The sequence below is a fragment of the Trachypithecus francoisi genome, unplaced genomic scaffold (genome assembly GCF_009764315.1).
Source record: "Trachypithecus francoisi isolate TF-2019V2 unplaced genomic scaffold, Tfra_2.0 Lachesis_group5, whole genome shotgun sequence".
NCBI classification, from domain to species: domain Eukaryota; kingdom Metazoa; phylum Chordata; class Mammalia; order Primates; family Cercopithecidae; genus Trachypithecus; species Trachypithecus francoisi.
The window spans coordinates 98,497,621-98,520,633 of NW_022681470.1; the positions used below are offsets into that span (position 1 = coordinate 98,497,621).

The 23,013-nt window shown below is 42.2% G+C and overlaps 1 protein-coding gene across 4 annotated transcripts in view; it reads right to left on the reverse strand.

The window, feature by feature from the left end:
• The window catches only part of RPRD2 (regulation of nuclear pre-mRNA domain containing 2), a 126,059-nt gene that overhangs the window by 60,247 nt on the left and 42,799 nt on the right, over positions 1–23,013 (reverse strand). For all 4 annotated transcript variants that reach the window (XM_033198258.1, XM_033198256.1, XM_033198255.1 and 1 more), the window contains exon 2: positions 2,755–2,884. In XM_033198258.1, coding sequence (XP_033054149.1) covers positions 2,755–2,884 — 130 coding nt within the window. The remainder of the gene's footprint in view (positions 1–2,754; positions 2,885–23,013) is intronic.

Below are 23,013 nucleotides of genomic sequence, written 5' to 3' on the forward strand. Positions count from 1 at the left end.
AGTTACAGATATTACAGTGATATTTATAGCAGAAACTCTAGTGTATTGTTGTTCTTATTCACAATTATACTGGGTTTTATATATGAAGAGGCAGCATGGATTAGTGGTTAAGTGGCAAAGAACATGGGCTTTGGATTTAGATAGCCTGAAATGGGAATCTGGCTCTCTGCCTCCAGGTAGCTCTTAGAGCTTAGGCAATTTACCTAACCTCTCGAAGTCACAGTTTCTTCTTCTTTAAAATTAGAGTAACAAGACCAGACGCGATGGCTCACTCTTGTAATCCCAGCACTTTGGAAGGCTGAGGCAGGCAAATCACCTGAGGTCAGGAGTTCGAGACCAGTCTGAGCAACATGGAGAAACCCCATCTCTACTAAAAAAACAAAATTAGTTGGGCATGGTGGTGCATGCCTGTAATCACAGCTACTCGGGAGGCTGAGGCAGGAGAACTGCCTAATTGATTGAACCTAGGAGGCGGAGGTTGCAGTAAGCCGAGATTGTCCCATAGCATTCCAGCCTGGGCAACAAGAGCGAAACTCCATCTCAAAAAAAGAAAAAATTAGTGTAACAATAGTGCCCACGGTATTGTTGTTCTCAAAATTAAATGATAAAGCACTCTGTATAATATTTAGTCAATTATAAATATCCAACAAATGGTAGGTGTTATTATTTTATGTACTTGTTTACTTAGTACATTCAAGTAGTACCATATTTTAATCTTTTCTAATAGCAAGGTAGACATTTCAAGTTAACAGTCCTAAGGAAGGAAGAGGGATCAGTCAGTTCTTTTATTTCTTATTTTCAATATATATATTCCAGTTTCACAGGATCACTCAGTTCTGACTGGGTTAATACAAATGGGTCAATGATAATAAATACATAATCTGAGGAAGCATTTAGCTATTATGGTTGTTCCATATAACTGTTTATATATTGTTACATATATTGTTTATCCTGTAACTGTGTGTGTCTCTTGTAGAAAACAATTTACAAATACGGATGCAACACAAAGAACACACTATTAATACAGGGCAAAAATAAGATGAGATATAAGCTTGTACTGTATATATACCAGAATTCTCCCCGAATGTGGGGATGTTCAATAGGCATTCAAAAAGAAGGGCCCATGGTCAGAGTTCAGGAAATGCTGTGTTTTTGTTTTGTTTTGTTTTTGAGATGGAGTCTCACTCTGTCGCCCAGGCTGGAGTGCAGTGGCACAATCTGGGCTCACTGCAAGCTCTGCCTCTGAGGTTCACGCCATTCTCCTGCCTCAGCTACTCTCCAAGTAGCTGGGACTACAGGTGCCCGCCACCATGCCCGGCTAATTTTTTTTGTATTTTTTAGTAGAGATGGGGTTTCGCCGTGTTAGCCAGGATGGTCTTGATCTTCTGACCTTGTGATCTGCCCATCTCGGCCTCCCAAAGTGCTGGGATTACAGGTGTGAGCCACCGTGCTCAGCCAGGAAATGCTGTTTTGAAATTAGCATTGTAAAGCCCCAAAAAGAAATCAAATTATTGATATGGTAATGTGAACTTTGAATCTTCAGGAAAGGAAAAGTAGTATGGATCATTTTCTAAACTTATTTGAGCACAGAACCCTTCTTCCTCTGATCATTTCATAGGAATACACTGTGGGAAGTGCTGGATCCAATTACCACTAAAAATGAAGTTAAGGTTGGGCCGGGCGCGGTGGCTCAAGCCTGTAATCCCAGCACTTTGGGAGGCCGAGACGGGCGGATCACGAGGTCAGGAGATCGAGACCATCCTGGCTAACACGGTGAAACCCCGTCTCTACTAAAAATACAAAAAACTAGCCGGGCGAGGTGGCGGGCGCCTGTAGTCCCAGCTACTTGGGAGGCTGAGGCAGGAGAATGGCGTGAACCTGGGAGGCGGAGCTTGCAGTGAGCCGAGATTGCGCCACTGCACTCCAGCCTGGGCGACAGAGCGAGACTCCGCCTCAAAAAAAAAAAAAAAAAAAAAAAAAAAAAATGAAGTTAAATCAATATGGAGTTGCGAGTATGACGTTGGGAATAATTTCCATTTCTCTTTACAGATTTCATGGAAGGAAAAAAATTTCAGTAAGACTCAGAAGAAATGAAATGTGTTAAAACAAACAAAACAGACACAGTAGTTAGAAGGAAGCACATTCAGAGATTATCACCAGGAGACATACATGGTCAAGTAAGGATAAACAGGAGACCAGCTTTTGAAAACAGAAGAAAGAGTTTTTAAAAGAAAAACATGGCTGGGCATGGTGGCTCACGCCTGTAATCCCAGCACTTTGGGAGGCTGAAGCAGGTGGATCATGAGGTCAGGAGATTAAGACCATCCTGGCTAACATGGTGAAACTCCATCTCTACTAAAAATACAAAAAATTAGCTGGGCATGGTAGCATGCACCTGTAGTCCCAGCTACTTGGGAGGCTGAGGCAGGAGAATTGCTTGAACCCAAGAGGCGGAGGCTGCAGTGAGCTGAGATCGCACCACTGCACTCCAGCCTGGGTGACAGAGCGAGACTGTTTCAAAAACAAAAGAGGAGAGGGGAGGGGAGGGGAGGGGAGAGGGAGAAAGAAAGAGAAAGAGAGAGAAAGAGAAAGAGAAAGACGTGTGTGTTAATAAGAAAGTAATAATCAACCATTTAGGCAAATTATCCTTCAATCTTCAAGCATGTTCAACTATTACAGTTCTTAATGGGTAAAGAAACTAAAATTCTAAATTGTCTAAGTTTAGATACCATAGAGCAACAAAGATTTACTTACTTCACTAGAGCAGCTGCTTCAGGAAGTACATCAGCAAATGATTCACGGAATATGATTGCATTTTTCCTTTTACAGTTCTGTATGACATCATTGGCAAGGTAAAAGAGATTCAAACGGTGGGGATATGCAGCTAGAGATGACAAAAGACAATAAATAAAACCAAATGAGTCAATTTACAGTTATTTCAACTTATTCCAAATACAGTGTTCTCAAACTATAACTGGTATTTTTTTTCTTACATGGATATAAAAAGATGAATGTAATTACATAGATGGAAGGGAGGAAGGATGGATGGATAAACTGACAAATGAACGAACGGATGGAAGGGAGGAACGATGGATGGACAAACTAGCAAATGAACTAATGGATCAGTTTACCAAACATACTAAAAACCTTGACTACTTCAGGTTAAGATTCTGTTCAAGATACTCCTCAAGGAGATTTCTCCCTCACTTTGTAGATGTTTGGCACTAAAAAAAAGACCCAGTAACTCTGGAGAAGCTAAAATAAAACACAATTATAATCTCAAACATCTGGGAAGACAAAAAAAAAAAAAAAATGAGCTGAACATGCTCAACTTGTTGCAGAAATACCAAGGTTAGTAGAAAGAGCATGGGCTTTGTAATCAAATCAGAATGCGACCTTAAGCAAATTGCTTAACATTTATTATAGATAGACCCTCCTCCCCATCAACCAATCCAGATACTACTCAGATACATCTTAGTCTTCCCATCTACTGAAGGGAGGCTCTGCTGCTGCTTTCATCACTAGACGAATGTCCTGCAAAATAATACAATCCTATGTATGCATCTAGGTTAAGCTTTTCTTTTTCTTTTTTTGAGATGGAGTCTCACTCTGTCGTCCAGGCTGGAGTGAAGTGGCACAATCTCAGCTCACTGCAACCTCTGCCTCCTGGGCTCAAGCAATTCTCCTGTCTCATCCTCCCAAGTAGCTAGGACTACAGGTATGCACCACCATGCCCAGCTACTTTTTTTGTATTTTTAGTAGAGATGGAGTTTTACTATGTTGGCCAGGCTGATCTCAAACTCCTGACTTCAGGTGATCTGCCCGCTTTGGCCTTCCCAAAGTGCTAGGATTACAGGTGTAAGCGACCGCGCCCAGTTGGTTAAGTTTTTCAATGGCTCACAACAAGGCCCAATCAATGTACTATCTGGAACCCTGAGCAAAGTCACCTTAAGCTTCATTATTATGCTGGGTAATTTCAATGTCTAAATGGATGATCTACCATGTTTTCTTGTCTCTGGGTTCCTTGACCTCATATTCGGTGACCTTCAAGAACCACTCCTTTGCACATTTAAAAACCTCCTCCTCTGATCACAGTCTCCCACTCCTATTATACTTGTTCTTTAATTTCACCAAGATCTCAGCTTTTTATTTTCTCTAATTCTACATTCTTTTCTCAGTACTCAATTCTTCACCAATTCCAGAGTCTTTGTCCATTATTTAAACCAATATTTTATTAAAACCCTCATACTCTTGTCCTTCTCCTCTCTAATTCAGCCTTCTATCTCATGTACTTAATGAAATCCCAAATTTGGATCAATCTAACTGCATTTACTGCACCTTTATTTCTGCTGCTGGATTCTGCTGAAGAAAAATCGTACCAAAAAAATTTAAATCATACAAATTAAAAGTCTCCTTCTTCACCTGGACCCTCCACATGTGCTTAGTCAGCATCCTCTCTCAAAGAAGTATTTCGAATTTTAACCACTTGTCAGGCCCGAATCTTTTTTTTTTTTTTTTTTTTTTTGAGACGGAGTCTCGCTCTGTCGCCCAGGCTGGAGTGCAGTGGCCGGATCTCAGCTCACTGCAAGCTCCGCCTCCCGGGTTTACGCCATTCTCTCACCTCAGCCTCCCGAGTAGCTGGGACTACAGGCGCCCGCCATCTCGCCCGGCTAATTTTTTGTATATTTTAGTAGAGACGGGGTTTCACCGTGTTAGCCAGGATGGTCTCGATCTCCTGACCTCGTGATCCGCCCGTCTCGGCCTCCCAAAGTGCTGGGATTACAGGCTTGAGCCACCGCGCCCGGCCGTCAGGCCCGAATCTTTACCACATCACTTCTCACTCTCAGGAGATAAGCTTATATGGTGTTTCACAGAGAAGGCAAAAGTCATTAGATGGAAATTATCTTGTCAAAAAAAATGTATCCACATTTAAACTTACCTAGATCAATTTACCTAGTAAAAAGCATTACTCCTATTAAAGAGTAATCCTTCCACTACATACTGTTTCCTAGACTCTATTCACACCTTGAGAACATTATACTACATTAACTATGCTTGCTTCATTTTTTGTGTTTTTTGTTTATTTGGAGACAGGGTCTCACTCCTGTCACCTAGGCTGGGGTGCAGTGGTGCGATCACAGTTCACTGCAGCCTCCTCGGGCTCAGGTGATCCTCCCAGCTCAAGTCTCTCGAGAAGCTGGGACTTAAGGCATGCCACCATGCCTGGCTAACTTTTTTTGTATTTTTAGTAGAGACAAGGGTTTGTCATGTTGCCCAGGCCGGTCCTGTACTCCTGAGCTCAAGCAATCTGCCCACCTCAGCCTCCCAAATTGCTGGGATTACAGGCATGAACTACTGCGCCTGGCTTATCCTTGCTTCTTGTAATTTAGTTTGATTCTTATTTATATTATTATTATTATCATTATTTTTGAGACAGAGTTTCACTCTTGTCGCCCAGGCTAGAGTGCAATGGCACAATCTTGGCTCACTGTAACCTCCGCCTCGCGGGTTCAAGCTATTCTCCTGCCTTAGCCTCCTGAAGTAAGTGGGATTACAGGTGCCCGCCACCATGCCCAGCTAATTTTTTTGTATTTTTAGTAGAGGTGGAGTTTCACTATGTTGGCAGGCTGGTCTTGAAATCCTGACCTCAGGTAATCCACCCACCTTGGCCTCCCAAAGTGCTGGAATTACAGGCATGAGCCACCGCGCCTGACCTCTTATTTATATATTTACATTGTATTCCTTCAGGCTGTCTCTCAACATAGGTATATACACGTCTCTCCTATCTTAAAGTTTTCTTGCGACCACCTTAGGTTACCCCTAGCCTTTCCTTCCTTGCCTAATGTTAGTTAAGACCTTTTAGTGTGAAGAGTCTGAAAGAGTTTTGTATGATCACTGTCTACACTTTTAACTCCCATTAACTCCATAATTATAGGAGCCACTATTTTATTGCACTTAAAAAATATGCAATCTACCATGCTAAGAGCTTTTTATAAATTATATTATCTCATTTATGTTGCCAATAGTTCACTCAAACGCCAATTTTCAAGTTTACTAATAAATTCAATTTACTAAACCCAGTGGAGATTTTTTTTTTTAATGTTATTTCTTTGTAGCTTTGGCACACAGAATAATCTGTCACAGTACTTTCTCCTTTGGCTTCTGTCTTAACCACTCTCCTGGTTTTCATCCTACCTCTCCGGGTCCTCCTCTAGAATCATGTACAGGTAGCCAGTCTGGCTGTGATCATCCTTGTTTAAATGTTGATGTTCTCCAGGATTCTCTCCTGAGCACTCTTCTCTACTCATAGCATAGTGTTTTAAGATTTCAGGCTTTAAGTCAATCTTTTCCATTTCTGGCTCTGTCACTTGTTAGCTTTGGAGTCTTTTACATTACTTAACTCTTCTCTATGTTGCTTTCCTTTGTAAAATGACAACCTCACAGGATTGTTAGAAGAACTAAATAAAACAATATATGGAAAACAATTAAGATAGGGCTTAATGCACAGCAAATGGAATGCTATCAGCATAATCACCTCCTTCTAGTTGCTTTAACTACTTCAACCAATGTATCAATGACTCCCATATTTGTAAATATCAAGCCTGGATTTCCCTTCACCAGTCAATGTACACATCCACTTCAAAGTCTCCGAGGCACCCTGAGCTTGATTTTAATTTTTTTTTTTTCTGTCACCCAGGCTGGAATGCAGTCACAATCTTGGCTCACTGAAACCTCTGCCTCCTGGGTTCAAGTGATCCTCCCACCTCAGCCTCCCAAGTAGCTGGGACTACAGGCACATGCCACCATGTCTGGCTAATGTTTTTTTTTTTTTCTTTTTGAGACAGAGTTTTGCTCTTGTTGACCAGGCTGGAGTGCAATGGCACGATCTCGGCTCACTGCAACCTCTGCCTCCCAGGTTCAAGTGATTCTCCTGCCTCAGCCTACCAAGTAGCTGGGATTACAGGCATGCGCCACCATGCCTGGCTAATTTTGTAGTTTTAGTAGAGACGGGGTTTCTCCATGTTGGTCAGGCTGGTCTTGAACTCCTGGCCTCAAGGAATCCACCAGCCTCAGCCTCCCAAAGTGCTGAGATTACAAACATGAGCCACCGCACCCAGCTGATTTTAATATTTTATTTTATTGTAATTTATTTATTTATTGAGATGGAGTTTCACTCTTGTTGCCCAGGCTAGAATGCAATGGCGCGATCTTGGCTCACCGCAACCTCTGCCTCCCAGGTTCAGGCGATTCTCCTGCCTCAGCCTCCCGAGTAGCTGGGATTACAGACATGCACCGTCACACCCAGCTAATTTTTTTTTTTTTTTTTTTTTGAGACGGAGTCTCGCTCTGTCGCCCGGGCTGGAGTGCAGTGGCCGGATCTCAGCTCACTGCAAGCTCCGCCTCCCAGGTTTACACCATTCTCCTGCCTCAGCCTCCCGAGTAGCTGGGACTACAGGCGCCCGCCACCTCGCCCGGCTAGTTTTTTTTTTTTTTGTATTTTTTAGTAGAGACGGGGTTTCACCGTGTTAGCCAGGATGGTCTCGATCTCCTGACCTCGTGATCCGCCCGCCTCGGCCTCCCAAAGTGCTGGGATTACAGGCTTGAGCCACCGCGCCCGGCCGATTTTTTTTGTATTTTTAGTAGAGATGGGGTTTCTTCATGTTGGCCAACCTGGTCTCGAACTCCCGACCTCGAGTGATCCGCCTGCCTCAGCCTCCCAAAGTATTGGGATTACAGGCATGAGCCACTGCACTCGGCCTTATTATTCTATTAATCACCTTTCTCTTTTTCTGTCTGTTACTACTCTTTAGTCAGAATTTTAGCAATTCTTTCTGACTCCTCCTTCTCCTTACCCCCTTACACCCATTAATAAATCTCCAAACTCTAGCCAATTTTGTCTCCAATAATATTTCTCAACTTTATACCCTCTTGTCTTTCCCTTCCTACTATTGCTGTTTTCCGGGTTTCATTATCGTTGACCTGGACCACTCCTGCAACAGCCTCCTAGGCATCTGCCCCTAGACTTGCTCCCCTTAAATTTCCTCCCTATATTGTTGCCAAATTTATTTCTTTTTTTTTTTTTTTTTGGAGACGGAGTCTTGCTCTGTCACCCGGGCTGGAGTGCAGTGGCCGGATCTCAGCTCACTGCAAGCTCCGCCTCCCGGGTTCACGCCATTCTCCTGCCTCAGCCTCCCAAGTAGCTGGGACTACAGGCGCCCGCCACCTCGCCCGGCTAGTTTTTTGTATTTTTAGTAGAGACGGGGTTTCACCGGGTTAGCCAGGATGGTCTTGATCTCCTGACCTCGTGATCCGCCCGTCTCGGCCTCCCAAAGTGCTGGGATTACAGGCTTGAGCCACCGCGCCCGGCCCCAAATTTATTTCTTTTCTTTTTTTTCTCTTCCTTCCTTTTTTTTTTTTTTTTAAGAAAAGATCAGATTTGTTTGGAGAAAACAAAAAACCCACAGCCCAAAGGATGTGAATTTATATCTCAAGACATCTCCAGGTATTAAGTCTACAGATTACAAATCATTTTTATAGAAGGTATTTTTGTATAAATTTTACATGCATTCAGGAGCAGGATATAAATTAATCCCCATTTCTATTTTAACAGGGGAGCAAGGTAGGGAAGTGGGAGTCAAATTCATTTTCAAATATGCAAAATTATCTAATTATTTCTCATATCAAATCTGTCAATGATTTCACACTGCTCAATGGAAAAAGCGGAAACACTTCAGCTTCCTTTACAATCTGCATCCTGCCTTCTCTTCCAGTCTCATTTCTCCCCCCTCAAATTCAAAGTTCCATCTTTAATGAATTACTCACAATTGCCAAAAACCCTGCTAACTTGTGTTTTCTCTTTTAGTCAGAATTTTCCTTTTCTATAACTCATCCTAAACAGTTTTCAATGGTTTTCTACTCATCCATAGGAAAACGTCCAAAATTTTAAATTTAACTCATGTCAGTTTCTGACCACCCCCATGTTAAATCTCTCCTTCTTCCTGCAAACCACCCCAAACTATTTTATTACTACTTTTCCTCAATGTAAACTCTCCACTCTAGTCAGAGCACTTTAGAAATTCTGGAGGAATGAAAAGTGGTTGAGGTAGTCTGGGAAGATGCTTAAAAGTTTGTGGTCTTTAAGCACCCTATACTTTACCTACTATAGCATTTATCACACTGTAGTGTACTTGTCTGTATCCCCACTGGATTATAAGCACCCAGAAGACTGAATTTCTCTTGTTCACTGCCTTATTCTTTTTTTTGGAGACTGAGTCTCACTCTGTCACCCAGGCTAGAGTACGGTGGTACAATTTCGGCTCACTGCAACCTCCGCCTCCCAGGTTCAAGCGATTCTTGTGCCTCAGCCTCCCAAGTAGCTGGGATTACAGGTGCCGGCCACCACGGCTGGCTAATTTTTGTATTTTTAGTAGACCGGGTTTCACCATGTTGGCCAGGTTGGTCTCGAACTCCTAACCTCAAGTGAGCCACCCACCTTAGCCTCCCAAAGTGCTAGGATTACAGGCATGAGCCACCATGCCCGGCCTACTGCCTTTTCTTTTGTTTGGTTTCTGTTTTTTTTTAAGACAGAGTCTTAAAAAAGTGGTTGAGGTAGTCGCCCAGGCTGGAGTACAGTGGCGCGATCTCGGCTCACTGCAACCTCCGCCTCCCAGGTTCAAGCAATTCTCCTGCCTCAGCCTCCTGAGTAGCTGGGATTACAGGTGCGCATCACCACACCTGGCTAATTTTTGTATTTTCAGTAGAGATGGGGTTTCATCATGTTAGTCAGGCTAGTCTAAAACTCCTGACCTCAGGTAATCCACCTGCCTTGGGCCTCCCAAACTGCCAGGATTACAGGCGTTAGCCACTGCACCCAGCCTTTAATTTTTAATTTATTTAATACTTTATATACGCCAGGGACTGTTTTAAAGAGGATACAGATATTAACTTACATCCTCACCACGACTCTATGAGGTTGGTACCAGCCTGGGCAACACAGTAAGATGCTATCTCTCCAAAAAAAATTTTAAGTTAGCCAGGCGTAATTGCACAACTGTAGTCCGGTTACTCAGAGGCTGAGGTGGGAGGATCACTTGAGCCTGGGAGGCTGAGGGTACAGTGAGCCACAATCGCCCCACTGTACTCTGGTCTGTGTGACAGACCAAAGCCAGGAAGGAGCCCTGAGCCCTCACCAGAGACCAAACTGGACCTTGATCTTGAACTCTGCAACCTCTAGAACTGTGAGAAAATCAATTTCTTTGTTTAAGCCACCCAGTCTGTGGTATTCTGTTATGGCAGCCAAGCTGACTAATGCAACTGTATAAGGAGACTATCTTTGTTTTTAGGAAATGAACACCAAAGTACCACATAGGGCAGCATGTCTGCAACATACGCTCAAACAGTTCAGAAATAAAAAGTGTGTGTGCCTGTAGAGAAAGCAGTAAGTGAGATAAAGCAAATATGTTAAAATGTTAATAACTGGGGAATCTGAGTGAAAAGTACACAGAAGGTTTTTGTAATACTCTTGTAACTTTTTAACATTTGAAATTATTCAAAATTAACAAGTTTAAAAAAATACACAGAATCCAACCACTACTTACTACCTCCACCACTGCCTATGGTCTAAGTCACTATCATCTTTTGCTTGAATTATTGCAGTAGCCTCCTACCTAGTCTCCCTGCTTCTGCCTTTGCCTGGCTTCAGTCTAATCTCAACTCAGAAGAGGGAGTGATCCTTTAAAAATATAAACTGATTGTATTATTCCATTTCTTAAATTACTCCCATAATGGTCCCCTCTTTAATACGAGTAAAGTTCAAAGTCCTTACAATGGCCTATAAATCCTAAACAATCTGGCACTGTCTTATCTTTCTGACCTAATTTCTTCATCACCACTGATTCCACTGTAGCCACAGTGGCCACCTTGCTGTCTTTACAAGGCCTCCAACACACCTGGCTGAGTCTTTGCCTCACGGTCTGTTAAGCTCACTGTTCTGGAACTTTCTTCCCCTGTATTTCTCATGGCTCATTCAATCACTGCCTTTAAATCTTGCTCAAATGTTCCTTTCTCCTTCTGCATAATAATTAAAAGAAGGCTGAATGCTTAGCCTTCAGTGAATATGTTCCTGACTACCTTACTTAAAACTGCAACATCAGGCCAGGTGTGGCAGCTCACGCCTGTAATCCCAGCACTTTGGGGGGCCAAGATGGGTGGATCACCTGAGGTCAGGAGTTCAAGACCAGCTTGACCAACATGGTGAAACCCCATCTCTATTAAAAATACAAAAATTGGCCGGGCGCGGTGGCTCAAGCCTGTAATCCCAGCACTTTGGGAGGCCGAGGCGCGTGGATCACGAGGTCAGGAGATCGAGACCCTCCTGGCTAACACGGTGAAACCCCGTCTCTACTAAAAATACAAAAAACTAGCCGGGTGCGGTGGCGGGCGCCTGTAGTCCCAGCTACTCGGAGGCTGAGGCGGGAGAATGGCGGGAACCTGGGAGGCGGAGCTTGCAGTGAGCCGAGATTGCGCCACTGCACTCCAGCCTGGGCGACAGAGCGAGACTCCGTCTCAAAAACAAACAAACAAACAAAAATTAGCCAGGTGTGGTGGCATGCATCTGTAATCCCAGCTACTGAGGAGGCTGAGGCAGGAGAATTGCTTGAACCCAGAGGCGGAGGTTACAGTGAGCCAAGACTGTGCCACTGCACTTCAGCCTGGGCAAAAGAGCAAGACTCTGACTCAACAAAAAAAACAAAAACCAAAAAAACGGCAACATAAAGCCAACAACACTACCACCCTTCTTTGCTTTATTCTCCCAAATAACACATAATTTTCCAATATACTATATAATTTATTTTTTGCGTATCTCCCCCACGAGAATATAAGCCTCATAAGGGCAAGAATTTTTGTCAGTTTTGTTTACTGCTGAATTCTCAGCACTTAGAATAGTGCTTAACACTTAGTCGGCGTTCAGTAACTATTTCTTGAATAAATAAATTAGAAAAAAAAGAGAAGGAAAAAAGAAAAGGGGAAAAAAAGAGGAGTTCTCTATTCAGTTTGGCTAACAATCCGTAAGGCTTCTCTGTAAATGCACAGCATAGGTAGGGACTAGGTACAATGAATTATTCTAGGGGCTGTTGCAGAAGTTAATCTAGATATAGTCAGTGTTCTCACAACATCAATTCCTCAACTATCTATAAGCTAATCATTCAGCCTTCTTTTAATTATTATGCAGAAGGGGAAAAGAATTAACAACAGGAAACTGTAAGGTTACTGATTTGAGTCTAAGTACCTACAAAATAAAACCATTAACTTGGTAGGAGATGGGTTAGATAATTTTTTTTTTTTTTTTTTGAGACGGATTCTCGCTCTGTCGCCGGGCTGGAGTGCAGTGGCCAGATCTCAGCTCACTGCAAGCTCCGCCTCCCGGGTTCACGCCATTCTCCAGCCTCAGCCTCCCGAGTAGCTGGGACTACAGGCGCCCGCCACCTCGCCTGGCTAGTTTTTTGTATTTTTTAGTAGAGATGGGGTTTCACCGTGTTAGCCAGGATGGTCTCGATCTCCTGACCTCATGATCCGCCCGTCTCGGCCTCCCAAAGTGCTGGGATTACAGGCTTGAGCCACCGCGCCCAGCCGGGTTAGATAATTTTTAACTTGAATTTATATTTTATGTCTACCTTGCCTTGTTCCAACAATGGGCTAAGATAGCCGATACGTAAAGTGTTTTCAATCCATGTAGTCTTTCAATTATTGAAAACAATCACTATGGTATAATGGAAAGGGCATCAGCACGAGAGTCCAGATCTGAGTTGTAACCCTTGAAAAACATTCATTTTCATTAGCTTAGATCTGTCTTCATTTGTAAAACAGGCTGCAGAAAGGAAAAACAAAAAGAAGAAAAACCCACATGGACAAAAATGTTATTTATAGTTGCAGAAAAAACTAGAAGCAACCTGAAGAATAGTAACAGGGGAATAGTTAAGTAAAGGTGCATCCATATTATGTGGATAATAAGTATATGTCTATAAATAACATGAAGATGCTTGCATGAGAGTGAAAACACAGGAAAGAAAAATGTACATATACTATTATGTAAATTATGTAATACACTATTCAAATGTATATGTAAAGGTACATCCATATTATATGGATGATAAGTACATGTCTGTAAATAACATGAAGATGCTTGCATGAGAGTTAGTAAAAACACAGGAAAGAAGAATGTACATATACCATTATTTAAACTATGTAAATACACTATCTAAATGTATAGGTGGGCCGGGCGCGGTGGCCCTTGCCTATAATCCCAGCACTTTGGGAGGCCGAGGTGGGTAGATCACCTGAGGTCAGAAGTTTGAGCCCAGCATGACCAACATGGTTAAACTAAAAATACAAAAATACCAAAATGAGCTGGCCGTGGTGGTGGGTGCCTGTAATCCCAGATACTTGGGAGGCTGAGGCAGGATAATCGCTTGAACCTGGGAGGCAGGTGTTACAGTGAACTGAGATTGCGCCATTGCACTCCAGCTTAGGCGAGAGTGAGACTCTGTCTCCGAAAGAAAAAAAAAATTATATGAATATTTTAAAATAAACGTTATTTTCTAAACTTTCTATGCTACAATTATAATACCTTTATATAAAAAATAAAAGCATAGGCCAGGTGTGGTGGCTCACTCCCATAATTCCAACACTTTGGGAGGTCAAGATATAAGGATCGGTTGAGGGGGGTCAAGGCTGCAGTGAGCCATAGTTGTGCCACTACACTCCAGGCTGAATGACAGGGCAAGGCCCTGTCTCCACACACACACACACACACACACACAAACCATATAAAATAACTAATTTAAATTAGATCATCCATAACATACCCTCTGGCTTCAATATCCTATGATTAAATAAATACTTAACTGTAAGGACACTCAGTACAAATAATGGCAGTGTCACTTGAATACTTAAATAGAAGAAAACAACACCTTTTTTTCAAAGAATCTACATCTTCTCTTTAAAAAGATAAATCCTCCAACTTCCTTAAAATCACTTAGTTGCTTTGTTGAGGGTTAACAAGAAAAAATTATCTGTAAAAGTATCAAGGTAGCAGAAAGAACACTGAACTATGTAGAAAATCTGAGTGCCATACTCCTCCACCACTATGTGAGGATTATCACATTATCATTCAAACTGTTACATTTTGAGAGTGAAAGGGCATCACATCAGGACAGGTGCTCACATATGTTAGGCTGAGCTAAGATGCAACTAGCCTAAGTCTATGTAAAATGAATGTACTCAAAAAGTTTCTAAGGCCCCTTTTGGATCTAAATGTTATAATTTTATTTCTTTTTTAAGAACTGAAAATACTGAACAAATGGTGTTATATGTATAGAAGTCAGAGATGCTGTGTTTACTAAATAATATATTTTTTAAAGGAGTACCTTAATTTCTTGCTTAGGGGTTCAGATTTACAATTAAGTTTATCTGGGGAGATATTAATGAATGAACTTAAAATGTACCTTAAACTCCTCTGATGAGATGTTCTTGTTGGGACTGAGAAACAATGAGAACCCTAGCACTGTATGTGCCATACCCTAAAACCAAAAGTATTATGTGAATACCATATGCTTTACAGAATGAAGTACAAAGAATGCACTAACACTGAATCAGAGCTAGCAAGAGATGTACATTACTATAGGTCATATCATATTCGCACTTACAAGAATTTACAGGCTGGGCATGGTGGCTCACGCCTGTAATCCCAACACTTTGGGAGGCTGAGGCGGGTGGATTACCTGAGGTCAGGAGTTTGAGACCAGCCTGACCAACATGGAGAAACCCTGTCTCTTACTAAAAATACAAAATTAGCCAGGCGTGGTGGCGCATGCTTGTAATCCCAGCTACTCGGGGGGTGAGCCAGGAGTATCACTTGAACCCATGAGGTTGCAATGAGCCAAGATCACGCCATTGCACTCCAGTCTGGGCAACAAAAGTGAAACTCCGTCTCAAAAAAAAAAAAAAAAAAATTTACTTGTAAGTACTTGGCCAGGCACGGTGGCGCATTCCTGTAATTCTAGCACTTTTGGAGGCCTAGGTGGGAGGATCATTTGAGGCCAGGAGTTCAAGAATAGCCTGACTAACATGGTGAAACCCCATCTATAGTAAAAATTAGCCAGGCGTGGTGGGAAACGCCTGTAATCTCAGCTACTCGAGAGGCTGAGGCAGGAGAATCACCTGAACCTGGGAGGCAGAGGTTGCAGTGAGCTGAGATTGTGCCACTGTACTCCAGCCTGGGCAACAGAGAGAGACTCTGTCTCAAAAAAAAAAAAAAAAAAATTTACATGTAAGTACTAAGCCAGAGTGTGAGAGAGAAAACAATTAACAAGAACCTTCAACAATGTTCAGGGGTAAAGGCAATTACAGTAGTCCCTCCTTAACCTCGGGGCGTATGTTCTAAGACCCCTAGTGGATTCCTGAAACCAGACAGTACAGAAACTGACTGCTGTCAACTGAAACACATTTCTGTTCATATCTTCCACCAAAAACTTAATGCTCTTTTCATCTTAACCAAGCAGTTAATCAAGCACTGTGGCCATAACTTTTGCAGTATAAGGTGCAACAGCAAACCCAGCACAAATTTCTTTTTCCTTCTTCATCATTTCACAGATAGGAGATTCATTCTTATCACAGATCATAGCAACTTTAGCATATGATTTATTTTCTTATTAAGAATTTTAACCTTTTCACTTAAAGGAAGCACTTAATGGCTTTTCTTTGGCATATCCAAATTAAAAGCATCACTATTCTTGTGCTTTGGGACCATTATTAAGTAAACTAAGGGTTACTTGAACATAAACACTGCAACACCCTGGCAGTTAATATAACAGGGGCACTAATGCATGGGAAGCGTCAACAGCACGGATACAAAGGACAAAGAGAGAATTCCTGTCCTGGGCAAGATGGCATGAGATTTCATTATACTACTCAGAATAGTGCACAATTTAAAACTTATGAACTGTTTATTTCTGCAATTTTCCACTTAATATTTTAGGCATGGTTAACCTAGGAAAGTTAAACTGTAAGAGTCAGAAAGACATTCGAGGCCACAGAGAAATATTCACTGATGAAGAACCAGAAGAAATATTATCTTCATAAAGATGATGAGAGACAGAAAAACCAGGAAGTTTGACTCTCCCTAATCGGCTTCATGTTCCAAGCATCAAAACATTCAGCTGATTTAATCTCTTAATATGATTCACCCTACAGAATTATATGCTACCAAATATAGCACAAATCATGCATATATATATTTCTGTACAAGGCTGTTTACAAAAAAAATGAAAAATTTTGTCATTACTAAAAATTTCCAGTATTTTCAAGCCTAATTTCATTGTATGTACTGACTTTAGAACCCAAGTCCTGAGTAAAATAACTTTAATATACACTGAAAGAGCCATATCTAAATTAAAAATCTCAAAGTAGTCTGTTAACATTCATAAGGTATCAATCCACCAGTTACTTAATTTACTATTCAGAATATTTGTTAAACATTGTTATATATGATTATCTAGAAGTCTACTATATCAAATAGTATATTGAGAAAACAATGTATTAACCAGGATATTGTTTAACATTTTAATACCAACATTACCATCACCAATAACAGAGCACATCTGAGACCAGGAGTTATAAAATTACACATTTGCAAAAGAACTTGGAAGAAGCTGGGTGCAGTGGCTCACACCTGTAATCCCAGCACTTTGGGAGGCTAAGGTGAGAGGATCACTTGAGCCTCAGAGTTGCAGACCAGGCTAGGCAATACAGGAAACCCTTTCTCTACAAAAATTTAAAAAGTAGCTGAGCTGGCTGGGCACGATGGCTCATGCCTGTAATCCCCGAACTTTGGGAGGTCGAGGCAGGCATATCACCTGAGATTAGGAATTCAAGACTAGCCTGGCCAACATGACGAAACCCCGTATCTACTAAAAATACAAAAAAATTAGCCAGGCGTGGGGGTGCGCGCCTGTAGTCCCAACTACTTGGGAGGCCGAGGCATAAGAATCTCTTGAACCCAGGCAGTGGAGGTTGCAGTGAGCCAAGATGGTGCTACTGCACTCCGGCCTGGGTGACAGAGTGAGACTCCATCCCAATTAAGAAAAAAAAAAAAAAAAGGCCGGGCGCGGTGGCTCAAGCCTGTAATCCCAGCACTTTGGGAGGCCGAGATGGGTGGATCACGAGGTCAGGAGATCGAGACCATCCTGGCTAACACGGTGAAACCCCGTCTCTACTGAAAAAATACAAAAAAACTAGCCGGGCGATGTGGCAGGCGCCTGTAGTCCCAGTTACTCGGGAGGCTGAGGCAGGAGAATGGCTTAAACCCGGGAGGCAGAGCTTGCAGTGAGCTGAGATCCGGCCACTGCACTCCAGCCCAGGCAACAGAGCGAGACTCTGTCTCAAAAAAAAAAAAAAAAAAAAAAAAAGGCTGAGTGCAGTGGCTCACGCCTATAATCCCAGCACTTTGGGAGGCTGAGGAGGGCAGATCATGAGGTCAGGAGTTCGAGATCAGCCTGGCCAACACAGTGAAACCCCATCTCTACTAATATTACAAAAAAAAAAAAAAAAAAAAAATTAGCCAGGCGTGGTGGCATGCACCCGTAATCCCAGGTACTTGGGAGGCTGAGGCAGGAGAATCACTTGAACCTGGGAGGCAGAGGTTGCAGCAAACTGAGATCACAACACTGCACTCCAGCCTGGGCGACAGGGAGACTGTAGCTGAGCCCACTAGCATGTACCTGTAGTCCCAGATACTCAGGAGGCTGAGGTGGGAGGATCACTTGAGCCCAGGAGGTTGAGGCTACAGTGAGCCATGATTACACCACTGTACTCCACCCTGGATGACAGAGACCCTTTCTAAAAAAAAAAAAAAAAGCAAAAACCAAAAAAACTTGGAAGATTTTTCCATAAAACCTTTATAATACAATGTCAGCTAATCAGTTTTCAGTCAGATACTGTGCCTTGACTCTTTTCTCCATTTATCTAATATGCAAAGAAAAGTTTCCAAGAAACAGTATGGCCTGGTACAACAGTTCCCAAATTCTGGCTTTAGACTGTGATGAGATTTCCACTGGTTTGCAGACAAATTAGAAAAATGAGGACATAGTTTGTTTATTCTAAAGCAAAATATATCCAAATTAAAAGACTGTTGCTTATTATCTTCTTCTATTTCTAGTAAAATGTCTTTCTGACATGATGTTAGCAATTTTAATGTCCTTAATTAGCAATATAAACAATTCTATATCAGCACCCATAGTTTTCATTTTCTTAAATTGATTGGCTCATTTCTCCTAATCCAGAGGTTCTTCTTTGCCTCTTACTGTGAGCTACCAAAATTAATGCATGCTTAAATATTTCATTTACTTAGTCTGCTTTTTATAATTGATAATTAGCCTTGTGTTTTAACTTTGCTGGAAAATTTTCTTGAGATTATATGGACAAGGTGGCTCCGTGGCGCAATGGAGATTATATGGACCATACTCTCCAGATCACAAAAATGCAAAAAGCAGCTAAAAATAGCACACTGCAGCAAAGAATTTATGTGATAAAATACTTTGCAGTATAGTAATTTTAGTAAGACATTTAAAACTTCACATCACGCCTATAATCCCAGCACTTTGGAAGGCCAAGGCAGGCAGATCACGAGGTCAAGAGATTTAGACCATCCTGGCCAACATGGTGAAACTCCGTCTCTACTAAAAATACAAAAATTAGCTGGGCGTGGTGGCACGCACCTGTTAGTCCCAGCTACTTGGGAGGCTGAGGCAGGAGAATCGCTTGAACCCGGGAGGCGGAGGTTGCAATGAGCAGAGATAGCACCACTGCACTCCAGTCTGGTGACAGAACGAGACTCCATCTCAAAAAAAAAAAAACAACAAAAAAACCTTCACATTTTACCAAAAGCTATACTTGTTCTTTGGACTTTGGTGGTTATTTTATGCAGTCCTGGAGTTTATAGTAAACAAGCTTCTCATTGTCTCTGTAGGGGATGGTAGTTATATAGATAGAACTGGACTGTATAAATCGTAACCCTTTATTTTTCTGTGAGATGGTGTCTCCCTCTGTTGCCCAGGCTGGAATGCAGTGGCACGATCTCAGCTCACTGCAAACTCTGCCTCCTGGGTTCAAGCGATTCTCCTGTCTCAGCCTCCCAAGTAGCTGGGATTACAGGTGCCTGCCACACACTCAGCTAATTTTTGTATTTTTAATAGAGACAGGGTTTCACCATGTTGGCCAGGCCGGTCTCAAACTTCTGACCTCAGGTGATCCGCCCGCCTCGGCCTCCCAAAATGCTGGGATTACAGGGGTGAGCCACCATGCCCAGCCTATAAATCATAATCCTTCTAATTACAGGTAAGAAAGCAGGCCGATAAGCAAATAAGAGGCTAAGATGATGTTAATGTTAAGTTGTGGACTAAGCGCCAAAGACCTAAGCTAGGAGATAATCACTATTTCCCTGTTTTCAGATGGTCTTTTACTTTCAGATGTCTCTCATCATAATTAGTTCCGCATTTGTTCCAGGCATTGGTTTTGTTTTTTTACAAGAATCCACATTCTTCCCTTGTCAGTTGTTCTCATTTTCACCCAGGACCTGCGAATCACAATAATCTGTAACAAACGATACCAAATCCTCCAAAGGAAAAACTCCAAGCATCAATTTCTTTTCTCTGTCCTGCAGACAACCTCAGCAATACTTGGCAAAGTCCGTGAAATGTTGGTACAGATTCAACAAATTTTCATAAACTACCCGCTTCATGCAAAGCACATGCTATAATAGGTAAGATATGGTAGTCTGAATTCAAGGGACTGACTAATAAGCACTGAAATGACAATATGTAATAATGGAGGGACATGCACTAAAGGTGCAGTAAATATTAAAATGAGGTCTAAAACCAGACTGAATTCTGGATAGGATCTCTTGAATGTAAGTTATACAGATTTTTAAAAAATATGTGATGAGGTCGGGCACAGTGGCACACACCTGTAATCTCAGCTACTCAAGAGGCTGGGGAAAGAGTACTGCTTGAGCCTAGGAGTTCAGAGTTCAAAGTTTGAAGTTTGAGACTAACATGGGCAACATAGGGAGATCCTACTTCAAAAACATTTTATTTTATTTGGATGAGATCTGATACAGCCTAGCAAAGATACCCACTTTAGCTATAAGAAACAGACTCCTTAGGCCAGGTGTGGTGGCTCACACCTGTAATCCTAGCACTTTGGGAAGCCAAGGCAGGAGGAATGCCTGAGCTCAGAAGTTTGAGACCAGCCTGGGCAACATGGTGAAACCCTGTCTACCAAAAATACAAAAAATCAGCTGGATGTGGTGGCAAGCACCTGTGGTCCCAGCTACTCGGGAGGCTGAGGTGGGAGGATCACTTGAGTCTAGGAAGCAGAGGTTGCAGTGAGCCAAGACTGTACCACTGCACTCCAACTTGGATGACAGAGTGAGACCCCATCTCAAAAAACAAAAACAAAAACAAAACAGTCTTGTTCAAAATTTTGAACCTAAAAAATTATTTCAAACTAATATTTAACCACAAAACATGCGTTAATAAAAGCAAACACAAACACATAATCACACAAGTGTGGCTGCTAAATCAGCTGGGTCTTAGGTTTTTTTTCAGGTTTTCTACTTCTGGAGTCAACAGGGTTAGTATTTTCATGGACATTTTCTCCATTTCCTCTAGGCTTTCAATTTATTAGTGTAAAGTGAACATTATTTGTCTATAATTTTAAAAATCTCTAGACCTACAGGAAGCTTTCTTTTAAGAAAACGTTGGGTAAAAGAGGCCAGGTGCAGCAGTGGCTCATGCCTGTAATCCCAGCACTTTGGGAGGCCGAGGTGGGTGGAATGCCTGAGTTCAGGAGTTTCAGGCCAGCTTGAGCAACAGGGTGAAATCCCATCTCTACTAAAAAAAAACAAAAATTAGCACACCAGTGATGCCAGCTACTCGGAAGGCTGAGGCATGAGAATTGCTTGAACCTGGGAGGCAGAGGTTGCAGTGAGCTGGGATCATGACACTGCACTGCAGCTGGGCCTGAGCAAGACTCTGTCTCAAAAAAAAAAAAAAATATATATATATATAATATATATATATATATATATATATATATGGTAAAACAATGTGGTCATATACAATGGAATATTATCTACCCATAAGAAAGAGAAAATTCTGACATATGCCATAATATGGATGAACCTTGCAAAGTCATTATGTTATGGAAATAACCCAGTCACAAATGAACAGATACTATATGATTCCAATACCATGACGTACTCTTAGGAGTAGTAAAATTCAGAGACAAAAAGTAGAATGGTGGTTGCTAGGGGCTGGGGAATGGAGAGTTATTGTTTAATGGGTATACACTTTCAGTCTGGAAAGTGAGACGAAGTTCTGAAGACAGACGGTGCTGATGGCTGCATAACAATGTTAATGTTCTTCATGCCACTGTACCTACACTAAAAATTGGTTAAAATGGTCAATTTTATGTTATGTGCACTTTACCACAGTTTAAAAAAAACTGATAATATATATGTATGTAAGTATTAAATCACGCTATAAGAATATAGAAGACATCACTCAAAATGGAACTGGGTATGTAGAGAAAGAAGGTGAGGCGGAGCTTTTCATTTTATAACATATACCTACATTTATTTCACTGCAGTAAAAGGTTTCATTGTGAATATACCAGTTTTATCCATTGAGCTGCTGATGGACATTCAGGTTGTTTCCACATTTTCTTTTCTTTTCTGAGAAGGGGATCTTGATTTGTCACATTGTTGCCTAGGCTAGAGCTTAGTGGTGCAATCACAGTTCACTGCAGCCTCAACCTCTTGGGCTTAAGTGATCCTTCCATCTCAGTCACCTGAGTAGCTGGGACCACAGGCATGTGCCACCACATGTGGCTGTTTTCATTCTTTTGTAGAGACAAGATCTCACTATGCTACCCAGGCTAATCTCAAAACTCCTGGGCTCAAGCGATCCTCCCGTCTTGACATCACAAAATGCTTGGATTACAGGCGTCAGCCACCACACTTGGCCTGTTCTCTACATTTTTATATGATAAATAAAGCTGATATGAATATTTTTATATCTGTATTCTGGGGCACATGTGCAAGAGTAGAACTGCTGAATTGAAGATAGGTGTGCAAATGTTTGACTTTACAACTGCCATTATTTCCATTTAAAACCCCATCAAGGCCGGGCATGGTGGCTCATGCCTGTAATCCCAGCACTTTTGGAGGCCGAGACCGGTGGATCACAAGGTCAGGAGTTCAAGACCAGCCTGGCCAAGATGGTGAAACCCCATCTCTACTAAAAATACAAAAAATTAGCTGGGCGTGGTGGTGGGAGTCTGTAACCTTAGCCACTTGGGAGGCTGAGGCAGAGAACTGCTTGAACTTGGGAGGCAGAGGTTGCAGTGAGCCGAGATCGCGCCACTGCAGTCCAGCCTGGGTGACAGTGAGACTCTGTCTCAAAAAATAAAAAAATAGTAATAATAAAACCCCGCTGTGCACGGTGGCTCACGCCTGTAATCCCAGCACTTTGGGAGGCTGAGGCGGGCGGATCACGAGGTCAGGAGATAGAGACCCTCGTGGCTAACACAGCGAAACCCCGTGTCTACTAAAACCACAAAAAATTAGCCAGGCATGGTGGCGGGTGCCTGTAGTCCCAGCTACTTGGGAGGCTGAGGCAGAATGGTGTGAACCCAGGAGGCGGAGTTTGCAGTGAGCTGAGATTGTGTCACTGCACTCCAGCCTGGGTGACAGAGTGACACCCCGTCTCAAACAAACAAACAAAACCATCAAAAGTACTATGAAAGGGGTAATCCTCACATGCTGGGAGGCGCAGGTGGGTGGATTGCTTGAGTCCAGGAGATTGAGGCTACAGTGAGCTACGATCCAACCTGGGCAACAAAGTAAGACTCTGCCTTTCTTTTTTTAGTCGGAGTCTTGTTCTGTCACCCAGGCTG